The sequence below is a fragment of the Mastacembelus armatus genome, chromosome 7, assembly GCF_900324485.2.
Source record: "Mastacembelus armatus chromosome 7, fMasArm1.2, whole genome shotgun sequence".
NCBI classification, from domain to species: Eukaryota; Metazoa; Chordata; class Actinopteri; order Synbranchiformes; family Mastacembelidae; genus Mastacembelus; species Mastacembelus armatus.
In genome coordinates, this window is record NC_046639.1 from 9,343,989 (window position 1) to 9,362,781 (window position 18,793).

Consider the following 18,793-nt stretch of genomic DNA (forward strand, 5'->3'; position numbering starts at 1 on the left):
CTAGTTTTCCATTTCACTCTACTTGTAGGGAGATTCAGCAATACAGATACAACAACATGCACAGTGAGGATATCACTACACAGATCTTTGATAGTATCTAATACTACCCACAGTATTTGGAAGCAAAAGCAAAGGTGAAGAAACCTGTACCAAACCTGTACTCTACTACAGTAGTGTATGGTATATTTATGAGATAGATAAAATGATAAAATCTCTATACCTATGTTGCACTTTATTACAGAAGACTGACCACACCAGAATTAAAGGGGGTGTTTTTGCAGTAAAATTTCTTCATTTCATTCGATTTTTCTCATTTTGCCTTTTGTTCCATTTATTCACCCGTGGGCACAAATTTCTTGCGTACATCAAATTTCAATATGCGGAAAGCCTGACACAATATTTTCACCTGTTATTACAATTTCTCCCACACCCCACCCCCATCACCAACATTTTCCACCAATAAGTCTTTATTGAGTAATACCATGTACATTCCTGAGAACAAAATGCCAGGAGGGATTAAACAGCACAGTACGGGAAAACACAAAGAAGCTTTTCCCTAATGTGACTGCTTGTTATACCTCACCAGCTACACTAATCAATCAATTAGTAGTATGGGCCATATTAAGAAGTCCTATATTTTAACAATCAAGCTGCTGAGTAAATTGCTAGTAAATCTGTTGAAAAGAGAGCTTAAAAAAACAAGGCCCTGGTTTTGTGGCTGAAATAAAAAACACCCCATAATATTGTTTCTGAACTAACAAGTAATGACCCCATCATTGGGTAGCTAATTGGAACCATTAAACCATTACTAAGGGCATTCATTGGAGATATTTAGCTTGAAAGCAGAGGCTTTTTAATGGTCATGGTCCTGTGCTGTGCAAAAAGCTCCTATTACAGTTAGCCAGGAGCTGAACATAAAAGTCAGCAGTTAACATAAAAATGGTTGGTCGATTGAACAGAAGCCCATATTCAATGAACTGTTCTAACATTTGGTATGTTTTTACTTATAGCGGGATATTAAAGACTATATTGTGCTTGTGAATAACTTATTATAGCTGACTTTTATACATGTGGAGCACCATCTTCTGCATTCCTATCAAAAGCCATGTTTTTGACTATCCAGTGGGCAACTCTATTAAGTGGGCTTCAGTAGTAATCAGGGCAGTGTGTAATCTACATTCTAAGCAGTTTTTTTTTGTTCTCTCTAAAGTTATAAACAAATGCTGCAGGGGATACAGCACATAATAATTCACTTTAATATCCTCCAAAACTTAAGAGGACACATTTGGCTTGTTTCAACTATATAACAAACCCAAGAGCTGACATCTGACAACTATAAACAAAGTCTGTCTTCCTCTCAACAGTTGACAGATGAAATTCACCTGTCGTCGTAATTCAACAACAGGTCTTAATTTGAAGGTGTGCTCACACCTACAAAGACATCTGTTTGCCAGGGGTTTATGCAATAACACAAGAAAGCAGGAGGGTTAACCTGCCTATTCATTGGAAGCAGATGTGAGGGATCCGTTTCCTTCTCTTATATGAGGTAATTATAGGCAAGTAGGCAAGTGGGCCTGTGTGTCCGTGTGAAAATACACAGAGCTCCGGTGGTTAATCAGTAAAGTCAACCTGTCAAGTACACAAGAGAAGGCAGTGAAATTCATCATACTGATAATGAATAAGACGCACTAGACAGTTCGTGACATTTTGAGGAAAAAAAGAGCAGAAGAAGGATCCTTTAAGACCCCACTTTCACTAGTCACGTTTCTCTGACTTTCTTGACCATTCTTTACAGTAAAACTGTGCTGAATCAGACACTAAGCAATAATATTTTTCAATGTATAAGTACGTTGTAATAAAATAAATAAAACTTTCACCCGACAAGCCCTCAGAAACCCAGCACCAAATTTCTATGTTTGTGGCCAGCTTGTTGTAAAAAACAAACAAGGACAAAAACACAACTGCAGTCGTCATTCTTCTATCTCTGTCTACTCCTGTTTTCCATTACTTTGGCACCAGGAAAGTCCTGATGAAACAGCAGACTAAATAAATCATATGGCCACAAGCAAGGTTGATATCTAAGCCAGACTGCAGCCTGCAGTCTGGCTTTTGTGCCAAATTTTAGTTGTGGTGTGCCCCCATTTCTACCCCTTGTACCCATGACAGGGGCATAATAGAGTCTTAGCAGGTATAGCTAAGTGTATGTTATCCCAATAGACCACTTCGCTCTCAGAGTGCAGGTCTACTTGTGGTTCCCAGAGTTTCCAAAAGCAGAATGGGAGGCAGAGCCTTTAGCTATCAAGCTCCTCTCCTGTGGAACCAGCTCCCAGTCTGGGTTCAGGAGGCAAACACTCTCTTTTAAGGCTAGACTTAAAACCTACCTTTTTGACAAAGCGTATAGTTAGCGATGGCTTCAGGTAACCCTGAACCATCGCTTAGTTATGCTGCTATAGGCCTAGACTGCCCGTAGACCATCAGTGCACTGAGCTCCCTTACCCTAACCCTCCCCTCCCTTCATTTCCTCTCTCCTCCTCTTCTCCCCCCTCACATGTATATTCCACCATTGAATGTCACTAACCTTGTGCTCTCTCTCTCCCCCTAGCTTGTGCTCTCTCCCTCGCTCTCTCTGCTCTCTCTCTGAACCTTCTGCAGGTGTCCCTGGTCCTGGAGCTGTATATTGCTGATGTGCAGTTACTGGTCCCACCAACCTGCAGTGTCTATTTGTTGTTTATTGTTGCTGTTCTTTTCTCTCTGCTCTATCCACTCACCCCAACCGGTCGAGGCAGATGGCCACCCAAACTGAGCCCGGTTCTGCTGGAGGTTTTTTCTTCCGTTAAAGGGAGTTTTTCCTCTCCACTGTCGCCAAGTGCTTCCTCATAAGGGAATTGTTGGGTTTTTTTGTTTTTGTAAAGTGCCTTGGGATGACTTGTATTGTGATTTGGCGCTATACAAATAAACTGAATTGAATTGAATTATAGCCTGGTGGAGGAAGACAGGGCCTCTTCAGCCTGGCACAGCTAAGAGTTTCCTCTATGTGCTCACAGTCTTCATAAATCACCCAGGGCCTCAGGGCCTCAGTTCAGAGAAAGAACCAGTTAATTACCCCCTTTAAAGCAATAATTGCCCAACATGGCTGGAGGTGCTGTCTGCATTAAGACAAACAGAAAAGTCAGACCTTTACTGTCACTAATGAAAAACAATCAAGGGCAACAAAAAAAAATGTATGTCGAAAAATGAAGAGAAGAAATCTGAAAATTACTTCTAGTTGTCAAATTGAATCAAATATCACAACAGCTGTGCACCAATTTAAAAAAAACCTTAATGCTGAACAGCTGCTGTTCCCATATCTTGGTCCTGATTAATGTGGTTTTGTACAAGCATTGTTGGTGGTCACCAGCTACTTACTGTAAACTGCATGTCTCAAATGAGAACACAGGCTGATTCATAATTTCACAGCAGTTAAAAATGTCCACGGCCCAAAACGGGACAGATAAAGTGGAAAACTTTAGGTAGATCTCAAAAGAGAATTTTCCTATGTCACAGCTCGCCTTTCTTCATATTTATATGTCTATGCCATCTCTGATCAAACAGTAAGCTGCAACATTCAGGAGCACATAAACAAGTCTTTAAGCTTGGCATTTAAATGACTCCCAAATCCATGGAATGAACAGATGGCCTGGGTGGAGAGAAAATTATATACAACCACTTTAGTCTAAAACCACAAACATTCCCCTTGCCTTACCAATTGTGATACAAGGCCAAACTTCAGCTTCAATGGCCTGCCAGGTATTGGGTAGACTTGCATACTGTCAAGCTTCTGGGCACATGATGGACTCTAAGGTACTTAAGTCACCACAGTGTCTAGTCTTTATATTTAGTATAACATACTCTACACGAATAAGGATAAAACCTGAAATTCTTCACCCAGACAACCTGACAGTTATCTGGAACAGCTTCAAGAGGACTGCATTTGCAAATGATCCGAAGGCTCAGTGATGATAGTTTCCAGCACCATATAAGTCTCTTTGATTTATCTAGTTTAACACTTAACCATTAACATGGTCCACATCCTACTATTATGAATGGCTTGATTATTATTCTGAAGAGTGTTGGCTTAGAAGTGTCCTGCTGTTCTTTCAACCCAGTTTTACACCAACCATACATCTCTTGGTATCAACTGTTAGACACATCCAACTGTTCAATAAAGATTGAACTTAAGTAAGGTAGTAGGACAAGATAAACTAGTGCAATTGACTGTTTGCTTCCCAGTGCAATAATTATAGCTGAGCAAATAGCTGGCAGAGTAGGCTTGTTGGGGTAATACTCCATATATAAAAGTTTTTGTGGGTGATGTATTTTTTAAAATGTATTTATTTATTTTAAACCAAACACAAAAAACACAAATGTAAGAATGGATTAAATGGGGCTGGATCCAAACTTTAAAAAGTGAACTGGCTAAGTATTGAATTTTCAAGTTTGGACTTTTTTTTTTTTTTTTTTTTTTTAAAGATAAGTTATGAATAAGAGCAAACTGCAAAATACATTTTGTCAGCACATTCATGTAACACTTTTTAATTACACTATGAAAATGTGGTATACATAAAATATATACCATCTCAGTTTGGGTGCCTGACAATTCTCTCAATCACAGCAGTGAACGTCATGATTCCAGTTCATCGTGGCAGTTACAGAGAAGGCAGAAAGCCTCAGACCTCAGTGGAGTGGGAACACTAAATTAAGCTACCAGAAGAAAAAGTGGTGTGTCCAATATGCCATTTGAAACTGGCACAACCATCATGAAAGCAGCCCAGCCTAATAATAAGTTTGCCCATAGATGCATCCCCAGACAGTGCAGCCATCAACATCGTCTACCACACGTAAAACTCCACCCAGCACTGCAGAGCTGATCACAGAAGAGCGAGAGGTCACAGAAGCCACAGTAGAATTCATCACGGAACTGGTGTTGGAACAGCGCTGCACTGCTCATTTGCAAAAACCACCAATTAGTCTTCATCAAAAAGCATTTCTCTTGTCACATTAAAAGTAAAAGTAATGTTAGAAATGTCGATGTAGGGTTATGTTAGAATGTGACGACAGTCCGATCCTTAAAGAGAGATCAGACTTGGAAGAGGATGCTGACATGCAGCTTTAGTCTTAGTTTTGTAGCACAGTTTTGTGTTGGCATCTATAGTGCATATTCAAGAACTCTTTAACAGGGTCCTCATTTTAAACTAATTAAGCTGATTAACCAACGCGTGGAACTAAATTTAGCTTTATTAACTGGCAAGCTTCCACTGATATAATCTACCAGTGAGCTGTCATTTCACCAAGAACCACAAAGAAAAATCCTTGTCTGAAATCATAGACCCACTGTTTCAAAAATGACTATGCCTTTATCACTTCTTCTTCTCTAAACTTCTTCCATGCTGTGTACTATTAAAAAAAACATACACTAACTAAGGGGAGCAGGGCTTAGCAAACAGAAAATAACCAAGTTGCAATCTACTAACAGATCCTGCTTATAGTATGTTTTTTATCTATAGTAATACTGAGTATTCATTTAATTTGTTATAAAACACAGTTGGGATGCATTATTGTGTTTTTTCTGATAGAGCTAAAGATGTATATTTAAAGACCTTTGATAATGGATGAAAGGTCTTTATGAGTACTATTTAACTATAGTGTGAATGAATGTGTGTCTAAATCAAAGCCTTTTTTCCATTACAGCACAACTTGGCCTATGGTGGGGAACATACATCTTCAAAAGCAGAAAACCTGTATGGAAAATATTTCAAACCAAGCAGCTCTACTCAGTCAAACACACTGTGATGGAAATTCAAATATCACATTCTAGCTGTGAGAGAAAAATAAAAACAAGGGCTTGTACTTCACCATAATTAGGTCCAGGGGAATAAACTAAGGCTTAGCTCCAGCATGTTAGCTGCCAAGTTATAAAAACTTATTGAAACTAGATTTGTGCTTGTGCTTGCAACCTGTGCCTGTGCTTTGCAACTACACACAGTGACTAGCTGACAGACACTCCAAATGAACTCATCACTGTGCAAAAACTGTATGATAAAGGCCACTGTCTTTACTGATTAGAAAGTTAAAAAGCTGGGGGGATATTTAAATAAAACTTGCCTGTAGAAATGCAAGCGCAAAAAAATTGGAATGGTTATAGATTATGGAGATTTAAAAATAAAAACATACTTCAGAGAGAAAATACTGTATATTTATTGGTGGAAAAACAATAAATACACTGAGTCATTCCCTCTGCATATACTGAGCACAACATCTGCACAGTGCACAGGAAAGCCTGAATAAACTTTGCATCAGGAAAAGTGGGGTCTTCTTGTTCAGTAGATAATTCCAGGTTTCATTTCCCTAACAGGATGGTGACTCAGCAAAGGACATATACAAGCCAGTGCACTAAAACAATGGGTTGCCGGCAACCTCTTAATCACAAACCTATTTGTTTTCAGAAAGTTCTAAAGATAGCTCATCATGGACTAATTACTTGCCCATGTTAACTTCCTAGTCACTGAAGTAAAAGGTGGTCAGACAGGTAAAAATGTTCTCTACAACTCTAATATAAATGTGCTTCACCACTCATTTACAATGTGTGAAGACAGATTTGATAAGCAATAAAAGTTATGACCAAGAGTGAACAGAAAGAGGAAAGGACAGAGGATGAAAACGGACAGAAACAAGGGGGAAAATTCCTCTGAGAACAAGAAAAGCGTACATATGTGTACGTGTGTGTGTGTGTGTGTATGTGTGTGTGTGTGTACGTGTGCGTGCGTGTGTGTGTGAGAATGTATGTATAACAAAGGAGGAGGAAGGAGATGTTATGTCTCGTGGGATGGCAGCTGACATGATAACACAGACCCACTCTCCTCCTGTCTGCAGGCTTTGTGAGGGCCAAGTATGTGAAAATTGAACTCGTCAATAAAATATATCTGAAATTGCATTCTACTAATCCTTATATGAATTGTGACTATCCATGCTGACATTTTTACTAGTCAGAATGTATTTTAGATATTCAAAATTACAGATATCTGAAATAGTTTTTCATTTTGGATAACCGAAATTACAATTCTGACTTCTGATTGTAGGTATCTGAAATAGGCAGATACTAAGGAAAAAATTACAAAACTATTATTTTTTAATAGTTTAATTATTTTTACAATCTTTTTAAAATAGTGAGAAATGGGAAGATATTACAGCTAGCAACAGTACAGAGTAATGACTGAAACTGGTAAAAATGGTAAAATGGCACTTCAATCTGAAAAAACAGGAGGAGCCTGGCATCTCTTGGCCTCTGAAGGAAAACACCGCCATGTATACAAAGCATTGGGCTAGAAAAGTGATGGCATATCTACACAGAGAACACTTCTTTCAGTCATCCATTTCATGCACATCTAACAGAGATTAAATGTTTTGAATAAATTCAGCTGTCTATGTGTAAAGATTCATTGGAGATGTATATCAATGAACCAAACCCGAAGTGCATTTTTAAATCCTAGTTTACTTCCCTGTGTTTTATTAATATACTGGGCCCTGAGCACCTCCAAAATTAGAGTGACCTACAACTCCTCCTCTGCACACCAGGCCCAACATGTTTCGCTGGTGAACATAGTGAAAGTGCGCCTCTGTGGACCAGTGCAGGTGATCAAGTCCAGTCCACAGGGGGTGACGAAGCTCAGAAAGTTTCCATGGTTGATTTGAGCAGAAGTTATCCCAAACAGGTCTGTTTTTTCATGCTCACTCTTTCATTGAATAGAATTTTTAATTGATGCATTTAAGAACACAGCACACAAAACCTATCTTGCATAGCTCGAAGCATCTGCATTTGTAGCATATTTGGGGTCTAACACATCATGCTGCATCTTTTCCACACCTAATCTACCACAGAATTGCATCTGTTGCAACATCATTTACTCTGGTTCGTGTATACACAGAGTTGGTTGATAGTGACATGGAGGCTCTACACACACAATGAACTGATCATTTTATCAAACTAAAACAGGTATTTTGTCCTTTATTCTGTTGTTTTTCATATTGCAATATATATATATATATATGAACAGTTTATATATATATATATATATATATCACAGTGTCTGGTATTGTGCAACCATAATCAGAATTTAAAATGTGTAATTAGACACTGCCTATAAACAAGCTCCTGAATTAAAAATTAGCAGAAATGGAAAGCCAGTGTTTTCCCTCTATTTGCTTTTCACTGAGCTATTACATCCTGAAGTCTGCAAATTTCTTTCTGTGAATATTTACTTCACCTACTTAGGTGAATTTGAACCTTGTTATGGGTGCATTAAAGTCTTACAAAGATGCAAGATTTTCTGCTTCACAGGTAGAGACTTGTACAGTAAGAGGAAGTGGAGGCAGGGCGCTACTAGTCCATCAGCTGTGATAAGACACCAGGGTGGGATTTTTTAACACTTCATGGGATGTCAGGGTCAGCCCTGGTTTCAAAAGACAATGACGTGAAAAAAGAATGACAGCATTCCTTTGGTAAACTTAAGTACCCTGGACAAAAAATCTCTTCTGCTCACAGCACACAAAAATGCCTTTGGTGAAAAGGGCAGTAACCTCACCTCCATTAGAGAAGCTGTATATGCTGGGAGGGGCATACAAGACAATGCAGCAGCTCCTTTTAGTAAAAAAGCAGAATCCCCAAGTGACTTCGCATCAGTGCTACTGACAAAGACAACAGCCAATTCAATAGGGCACAGAGATCTATAAAGCACCTTCAAAGGGAAAGTGCAATACAGTTAACTTTGCATTTCAATCAATCTCCTATAAGTGCAAGTCTTAGTATAGCCTGGGAAAAAGCCTGGGAAAAGACTGAATAGGCCGGTAGGCCAGTGTTAGATTTAAAGCTCACTATTTCTAACTCCATCAATAAATGAAGTGGGAGATGTACATTAATGTTTACTTTAAGCATGCTGCACTGAAACATACCCAGAGTAATTATGTCTGTTATAAATAGATTTTTTTATACACATGACAGAAAATGTATTTTGAACATCTTAAAGTGACTTTGTCATGTACTGCTGGCACTGCTTACATGTGTGCACTTGTCCACTTTAATGTAGCCTGGAGCTCTTAGTTTAAAGCATTAGAAACGTAGTTCTGGAGGAACGTTGTTTGACTTCAGTATGCACTGTAGTCACTTACATGACTGAAACAACAACAAAAGCTATTTGACTTGACTTGACTCGATTTCCCAAGACTGGGCCTTGAAAAGAAGCTGTTTGTTTAGTTAAAACACAGGTGTTGTAGTCAGAGGTTTGAGGGCTTAAAGTGTAGTTTGTCCTGAAAAAGCAAATAAAAAATTGAATTTTTATCAACAAAAATCTTTAAGGGTTGAATTACATAAGTAATTCAGTTTACCTGTCAGAAGCTTCAGACTGATCTGATGATGATGCAAGTTAAAAAAAAAACTAAACATAAATGTGTGATGAGAAATAAATGGAAAGAGTGGGACAACAGGAGGTACTCAGAGTATGTGTGTTCATGTCAGCACATGCACAGCGTTGCTGCTGTACCAGCTGAGGTGCAGCTGTGTTTGGAGTCGGTTCTTGACATTGGGCATAAAAGCGCAATGCTACCACAGCTACAGAGCACTGTGCATTGTGAAACAATTAGGAAAGTGTGCAGTTGCAGCTAATCCTGACTGGGAATAAATCATGAGGAACCCTGATGAACTGAGAACAGAGTCAGGTTTAGAGACCTCATCCCTGTGACCTCTATACCGAGCCCAAGTCACACCTCAGTGCAGAATCAGCGAAAGCCCGACGACCAGCACTCCATATGTGCCAATGTGCTTAAGGAGCAGTGTCCCATGAGTCAAGATGGCCTCTCTCCTGGGACTATAATTCAACAATGCGATGTTTACTGAACCCAGTCTTCAAGCAATTATGTGAATGGCTTTGGAGAGAGCAGACCTTTCCTGCTGTTCAAACTGTGGAGTGGCGTTGGTGTTTGCACTGCTGTGCTTTGCATGAAGCCCTCATTGACTCTGAATGGGAATTAAACACCAGGTAGGCCAGCCCTGAAACGACAAAGTGCCACACAGAAAGACCACCCGCCTCGCTCAGTCAATGCATCACATTTATTCAGCACAGGCTGAAAAGAAATCTCCAGATCAAAATGTTGCTACATAATATGCAGCACCAGGGTGAAGAGGCTGTGTTACATACAGCAGAGAAAGGAAATAATTTACACAGACGTCACATGCACTGCAGATTCTAGAGTCATAGGAATCCAGGCTGCCCTTCCCCCCATCTGCAGTCCAACCCCCAGTGAAGGCAAGAGATACTTGTGACAGTCTATACTTGGAGGGATCTCCAATTGTGCTACAATTGTCAGCAGTAGTGCTCACAGCTCATCTGATGTTACATTACAAGAAACTAGAATGGCCTTCCTCACTTTTACATGATTATATGAAAAAGCAACGACCATTGGCCTCCTCAAACCACTTTCACCTGTAAAACACTAGTATGACTCAAAAACAATTTTCTAAATAGCCATTTCTATATTTTTTGAATATTAAGCTGTAAAAACACTTGACCTGGATAATTCCTCACCCTAGTACTGCTGGTGGTTCACGGCAGGATATGGGTACTCCTTAGTGATGAATAACTCTTACTCATTGAGACTTTTTATTGACTTTGATTGTTTGAGTTGTTGCGCATGACCCTGACATTCCACCAGGAACAAAGGGGGGCCCGTAGTAACGCCAGCACGTGTGCTTAATTGAATCAAGGGACAGTCTGCCAGCTGTACTTCAAAGTCATAATGCAAGAAACAGATGCTGGTGGTTCCTGATAATTCAATTATGCTGGTACTGTTGACCTAACAGGCAATCAAAGTTAAAGTGTAGAGGCTCGTGTTGCACTGCAGATAATAACCCTGCAGGGACTGGATAGCTTTCGCACATCGATTATACTGACAATGTACTTTAATGTTGTTAGTTAGTGTTGCCTTTGAAGATGCAGGTAAAAAACATTCTGTCCCGACTTGACAGACAAAGTGACAGATCATGTCATCCACAGGAAAGGCACAGAGGCCAATAGTACATCACAGCTGGATGTTATATAGTCCCTAAAGTTGTAAAAATTTCACCACTATAGCTTTTCAAACATCAGGCGCTGGTCATATACTCTGTATTCAGCAGGTGAAAGATTTATGTGTGCTGGCCACTGTAACTATATCCCATCATTCAAAAAGGCTTTGCTTCAAATCAGATCAACACAGAAGAGTCACAGATATCTCAACCACGACAGCTCTGTTTATTGGAGGGTATTGTGATGGACCAGGCTGGGTTTCTAGAGGGGGAGGTTGAAGGGTCTATTCTCAGCAGCAAAGCAGGGGTCAGCCTCTAAATAATTCATACCAAAAATACAGCAAAGTAAAAACTTATTTCAGATTCAAAAATCAATTACACTTGAATAAATACCAAGCTGTGCGTGGGCAGTATACTAGAGCTGACACTATTAGTTTATTAGTTTGATTTAATGAACAGTTTCAGTGAAAAACTGTAAAGTCATTTATCCAGCTTAAAAGTTTAACTATTCTGCAGCTCCAGCTTCTCATGTATCAGGATTTGCTGTTCCTGGATAAAATGAGCCATTTGAAAACACATTACTGAGAACCAAGAACTTGTTTTGGGCAATGGAGAGATTAAATTATTTAGTGTATAACTTGAAAAAATAAACAATTATATGAAATACCTGTTAGTTACAGTAGTTGTACCACCGCAGAAGAATACAGCAACTACTGCGTAAGTGTGAAAAAGCCAAACAAGTAAAACCAAAAGATGTAACTTCACTAGAAATTCCCTCTGCCTGGATAGAAAACAGTGAGGAGTTAAAGCAACTTAAAGCACTGTTTGTAAATAACCCCCAACTTTTATTCTGAAGGATTCCAGGCTTTCCAGATCTATAGATGTAGTGAGGACACAAAGAGTAACAAGAAACAAACAAATGCACATTTCCATCTATTCTGTGACACAAAATAGAGAGAACTCCATACATTTGTTCTAACTAACAGCCAGTGTGGGTGGAGGCAGACGATGTTTAGAAGGTTTAGTTAGGAGCTGAAGACTACAGGGGACTATGAATAGCTTGTTTCTATGGACAAACTTAGCCATCCTTCACTCAGCAGGAGCTTTGTCATATTACTTTTAAAAGCATCTTTACAGTACATGCTGATATGACCATGTGCACTGGAATCTGCAGTTCACCTGCATGTGACCATGCCTGCAGCAGACCACTCTATTTACTGACGTAACATAAATAGCAACATGGACTCATGCCTTTTTCTGCCTGAATAGGACAGAAAGGTTGATTTGTAACTTTGATTTGACCTTTTGGGGGAATACATGGTGTTACAGGTCAGTGCTGTGGGGTGAATGAAACATAAAATCCACAGTGGAGAGGGAAAGAAGAGTGAAAACAAAAAGTGCAAAAAGGATAGGACTGAGTTTACTTACAGTAAGCAGCTGACATGTGAGTACCAAACAGAGGGTAAGTCCACTGATCGAAGTGACCGGAGCGCCCATTTTCCACCAACCCAGCACTGGCTGCAACTGCTGGGGAAAAGGAAAAGCCAAGGTCCTTCACTCCGCCTGGCCACCGGAGTGCTGTGTTGCCTGCACCTTCTTCCCGACTTTCCTACCGTGAGGAAACCCCGATTGCTCTTCTGCGTCCCACACCCGGTGGGACTTCATCAACAGGTAAAGAAAAGGATCCGGATCCTTCTTTTTGCGCTTTCTTCTTAGTGAAGGGAACGTAAAAATCTCAATTTGGAGAGTATCCAAACTTGATTCTTCTCCCTTGCACTCCGGAAACTTGGGACTTGGTTGTGGGCTAAATGCAGTCTTGCCAAGTCACTGGTAAATCCTGTGCAGTGAGACCGCTGCCGAAAAAGTAAAAGGCGGAATGGAATTCAGGGAGTGCTGAAAGAGAAGACAGCTAATCCCAGCGTGGGGAGACGCCACCTATAGTAGACCCATGCTGGCTCTTTGCATGGCCACACTCACATCACAAAACGCTGTTGTACTGTTGCTGTCTGTGTTTGGAAATACTGATTTTACTGGAGGAAGAGGTGTTTAGATGGTGTACTTAAATAAAAACACAAATACCGCATTGTTTAAAAAATAAACCCTGCTTTCCGATTTTTACTCGAGTAAAACAAAATTGCAGCAAAAGTAAATGAAGTTAAAGTATTTTTACACAACAGGGGTTTTATAGTTACTATATCTAACATATACAGTCTATATTAATGTCTGACTTGTAAACTTGTAAACTGCATTTTAATGTTGTGATTGTGGAGCTGATTTTACATGCCACTGGGCAGTTTCATCTATAAGAGTGTGTTGTTTTTTAAATACTAATCACATAGTTCATAATATACAATATATAAATTATACTGAAATGGAAGTACCTCTAAATCTCATATAAGTACAGCAAATGTACTTAGTTAACTTCCACCACTGGTTTATTGTGACTTTGTCATTGACTTCTTATGCATATATATCTTTCTATATCAAGTACTCCACTAATACTTTTACTTAAGACAAGGCTCACACTTTTTCCAGCAGAGGTATTGCTGCTGACATACTGTTGTTGGGTCCTTTTTCTAAGTACAAATATCAAAAAAGAGGAAAGTATCAAAGTAAAAGTGGTCCTTATGTAACTGAATATCTCTGTCAGGGTCAGTGGTATGCATATACTGATGAATATGTGTTTTTATGTTCATATGCTTTGTATTTAAAATCATACTATGTAACGTAACAACTAACTATAACTGTAAGATAAATGTAATGGAGTAAAAATAAAAAAGTAGCATAACATGGAGATATATTCAAGAAAAGTAGTAATTAGTACTTAAATACAGTACATGGGTAAATGTGTTTAGTTAATCTCCACCACTGCGGTTTCAGCTGTGCTGTCTGTTTGTATTTCAGGTGGAGTGGGATCAGTGGGATAGCACAGTGAGGCTATTCTCTGTTATGAGTCCTCCACATCTGGAATGTACTTTTCATGCACTTGAGACACATATATATTCATAATGCTTAATAGCATCCAAGAAACTAGTTCCACCCAACTCTACTTTTAACTTGATAAATGAACAGCAATAAAATATGTTTATGGAAAGCTCTGGGTTATTTGAAAACTGAAAATATGTCATTTAGGTGAAAAATAGGACCACTGTTGCATTAAGACAGTGGGCATTAAGAGCCCTCTGCTGGAGATCAAAATATTTTACACCAAAGGCCAAAATGATTTCATGCAGGGATGAAAATGAAGAACTCAAACATCAAGTAAAAATAAGTGTGTTAAGTGTTGCTGTCCCATCAGAGGCATGTCCTAAATATATACACAACATGGTAAAGTAGTTGTCAGGACTGAAGTCAGTAGCTATGTGTGGGACGGCATGTTTGTGTCCATTCATGTAACTAGTGTAAAGAGCATAGTATCTCTCAGAGCTCTGAGAGAACAGCTGCTGCCATTTAAAAGCTGAGCCCTGAATAGAAATGAAGCTGCTCTAATTCACTTACCAAAACAGTCTAAAAGTAGACAAACTACATGAGTTTATAAAGTTGGTTGGTGTGTTTGGAATGTAACACTTGGGATACTTGCATTGTTTTTTAATCTATGTACATTAGAGCAGGTAGAGTAATATATGTCTTACTGTGTACTAACAAAGGAAAGAAAGGAAACCTGAAGGTTGGGACCTCTACAAAGGAGGTTACAAGATTAACATTAGAAGAATGTGAAAAGGCAGATCTGTCTGCCGCAGCAGATATATGTTTTTTCAATGAATTATTCAATCATTTTACATCTTCAAGAGCACTTTAGATTTTTATGTTGAACTAGTCACACCTGGCAAGCATATATTAGGAATGCCAAGGGACTGTACATTGTTTTCTTTTATCTTGATTATTCAAGTTTTGAGCTTTTTCTGCACATCTTATCAAGATGATCATATATAAACTATGTGCTATATCTCTGTCTTATCACATGCATACTGCAGACCTCTGAGCACAAATTTGCTCCTGCAGTCTTTGACCCTAAATACAGGAGAAACATATTTTCCATTTTTCGACTGTGAATGTATACTAGTAATGTATACACTGACCACAGCGGTGTGTTGCCAGGACCACTCCCCAGCCTCCGGTCACCAGAAAAGTACTGGAAAAATTGTGTCAAACATGTTTTTTGTTTTTTTTTTTTTAAAAAGTGTCTCAACCCATTACTACATATCCAAAAACCAATGTGCCCTCCAACAAACTGTTTAGGATACTTTCGTGTCTTCAACTCCTGTGCTGCTAAAATGGACTAGGCCCTCTGACTCACAGACACTGGTATTTAGAGGTTTGGTGAAGTGCACTACTGTTTAACGAATGCTCAAAGGATCTAAATTAATGTTTGTAGATAATGTAGTACAAAAGCTATACAGCAAAATTCTCTCTGGCTTTCAGAGAGGCTTAAGCTCAGGATTATTTAATAATATCTTGACGCTGGGATAGCCCTCAACATTTTTGGTGTTTTGCTTGTAATTTGTTCACATTTTTAGAAGCAGTCATGAAGTATGGTGGTGAAGATGTCAGATGACTCACTCTAACACTGGCCGCTCAGTGTATTACATTGGAGTATGTGTAGCACAGTGTGTAATGCCAAATGGAGTTGGACTATGCAGCTGCAGAAAACAGCTGTGACAATGAACAACATATCAGAATATGAAATGTTTCCGCTCTCAGTTTGTGTCAACGCCCTTGGAGTCTGAACTTTTTTATATGGTCTTTTTTTTCACAAAAAAACACAAAAACAAAAAACCCAACAAATCCCTTATGAGCAAGCACTTGGCGACAGTAACTGCACATCAGCGATATACAGCTCCAGGACCAGGGGCACCTGCAGAAGGTACAGAGAGAGAGCAGAGAGAGAGGGAGAGAGCACAAACTAGGGGAGAGAGAGAGAGCACAAGGCAAGGTTAGTGACATTCAATGGTGGAATAAACATGTGAAGGGGGACGAGAGGAAGAGACGGGAAAGGAAGGGAGGGTTAGGGTAAGGAAGCTCAGTGCACTGATGGTCCTCAGGCAGTCTAGGCAGTCACTGAGAAGAAGAAAAACAGTAAAATCATTGCAGTAAGCCACAGCCACGAATTGAAAAAGTTGACCTTTGCCCCCTTGTTTAGATTACAGTGGACAGTAAAACAACCAGGCATTTCCCAGAAACGTAGGAGCCTAGGTCTTCTTTATTTAAAGCACTAAGACAAATGTTCCCCTAGGAGAACACTTAATGTTCTGGACAGTGTTGGCTGTTGTAAAACTTTAGGTTTACCCTTTGGAGATGTGAATGCTGGTAGTTAAGGTAGAACACACCAACATTCTTTTGTTACTGCAATCATTGCTCATTACTCTGAGGAAACAAAAGAAAACAGAGCTTGTCTTACATCACACTGATTAGACAGCATGGGAGAGCTGCCATAATGGGAATAACCCCTCACGTAAAGCAGACAGTTCCTGTTTGATATATGCTGAAATATTGAGATAACAGTTTGATTTACAAACACGATATTAGATCCCAGTTTGGGGCCGATCCCAGCTGACCCTGGACAAGCTGGGTCTGACACATAGAGACAAACACTCACAGTCACATCTAATTTGAAGCTACCAAGCTTCCTAACCTTTGTGTGTGTAGATGGTGGGAAAAAGTGTGATTCGAACATGGAACCTTCAGTGCTAACCACTGGCCTACTGTTCCTATGCTACAACACAGATCTTCATCATATTTGTTTATCTACTTTTGGGTATGTTGGTTAATTAAAACAAGTACATCTGAATGCAATACATCTCCTATGGGTGCGGCTGAATTGGACACTTCCTTAGTTACGTCCTCATCTGGTACAATTGGCTCATCAAAGAACGCATGTTAAGGAAAAAACAAAGTGCCTTTGATTTTGTGTACTATGTGTTGCTGCCATACAGTTAACATGACACACACACACACACACACAGTACCCTTGTGGGTTCATGCTGTCTATGCTACATAGCTGACATAGGCAGTTTGTGAAAAACCTTCTCCAGCAGCAAAGCTGTAGTAGACATAAAGGCAACATAGGGCAAACGAGCCTCAGCAGAATGTTAGGCCTGAGGAAATGTTTTGTTGAAACTTGTTCTGAATTACTGTTATTTGGACAGATTAGTTATTTTGGTGGGAGACATCTGAGGGTCTAGTGCAAGCAGCTCTGTGTGTTGAATGATTCCTGCAGTGTCTGTTGTCCACAGCTGCTTTAAACCATCAGTACATGAAGGCCTCCATGTTGATAAACCTGCACCACCATGTTTACCTTCACTACCACACATCTCTGACTCTAGAAGTCACTACACTAAAACCACTGGTCAGGAAGAAGAGATGTGGGATTACAGAGGTCATTAATACCATTCTAACTTTACACTTTCATTAACAGTTCATGTTTTTCTTTTTTAATTCAAAAAGAAGCATGACTTTGACTATACCGTATAAACGATTTCAACAAACAATGTTTTCATTTACTTCTATCGACATCAATAAACTACTTAAAAGTCAACCAACGTTCACGCCGCTCTGCACAGTAGGGCCGAGCTCCATCTGTAGCCACAGCCACTGGCACTGTTGACGCAGTAGGTGGCTGTGGCTCTCTCGCTCTGCAACATCCACTCAACAATAAGAGCGTCTTGGTAAGGCAATTTTTTGTGTGTTGGATTGTTCATTCAGCCTCAAATGTGGCTGACTGACATTTAATAATCACCGGACTCTCCCATTTACTTTCCTCTTCACACTGCTAATCCATGTCTTATGTCCTGGCGCCGCCTACAGGTGCAGAACGTAAACAAGCAGTGCATTATAGGCGGGACTGCAGGACTTAAACATTGCAGATTTAAATACACATCCAACAGATTTAGGAAGCACAGTTCCTGTAAAAAGTAGTCACGCTCTTGGATGTTTTACCGCTGATTTTATAAATCAATCATGGTGTATATAATTAGGCTTTTTTGACAAAAGAAAATTTTTAAAAAAGTCAAAAAGTCTTTAATGTCAAAGTGAAAACTGGTCTCTACAAAGAATTGTCAATTAAATAAAGATATGTAATGTGAAATAATGTTGAAGACAACTCATATTAAATCTTGATTAGAGTTTGCCAAAGGACATGTGGGAGACTCCATGGTCAAGTGGAAGAAAGTTCTTTGGTCTGATGAGACCAAAATGGTGCTTTTTGGCCATCAGACAAATTGCTGTGTTTGGTGGACACCAAACACTGCACATCACTACAAACACACCATGCACAGTGGTGACAGCATCATGCTGTGGGGATTCTTCTTGGAAGCCTGTCCTGAAAGGATTGTAAAGGTACAGTGTAAAATGAATGGGGCAAAATATAGGAAAATCCTGGAGGATAATTTTATTCAGTCTGCAAGAGAACTACAGTTTGGGGTTTGGGAGAATATTTATTTTCCAGCAAGACAAGGACCCAAAGGATACAGTGAAAGCTACACAGAAATGGTTTAAAGACAATAAGGTGAATGTTCTGGAGTGGCTGTGTCAAAATCCAGATCTCAATCCAATAGAGAATTTGTGGCTAGGCTTGACAAGGCAAGTTTGATTGAGACCTATCCACACAGACACAGTGCAGCCAAAGGTGCATCTACTAAATACTAGCTTGAAGGGGGTGAATATTTATGCAATCACTTATTTCACATTACATATTTTTATTTA

General features: G+C 39.4%; 1 protein-coding gene across 9 annotated transcripts in view; it reads right to left on the reverse strand.

Annotated features, from left to right (window-relative positions):
* The window catches only part of hspg2 (heparan sulfate proteoglycan 2), an 87,674-nt gene extending 74,668 nt beyond the window's left edge, over positions 1 to 13,006 (reverse strand). For 7 of the 9 annotated variants that reach the window (XM_026333497.2, XM_026333501.2, XM_026333499.2 and 4 more), the window contains exon 1: positions 12,521 to 13,006. In XM_026333497.2, coding sequence (XP_026189282.1) covers positions 12,521 to 12,589 — 69 coding nt within the window. In that variant the 5' untranslated portion in view covers positions 12,590 to 13,006. The remainder of the gene's footprint in view (positions 1 to 12,520) is intronic. The other 2 variants (XM_026333503.2, XM_026333502.2) reach the window with 1 other exon arrangement.
* Between the last annotated feature and the right edge of the window lie 5,787 nt (positions 13,007 to 18,793).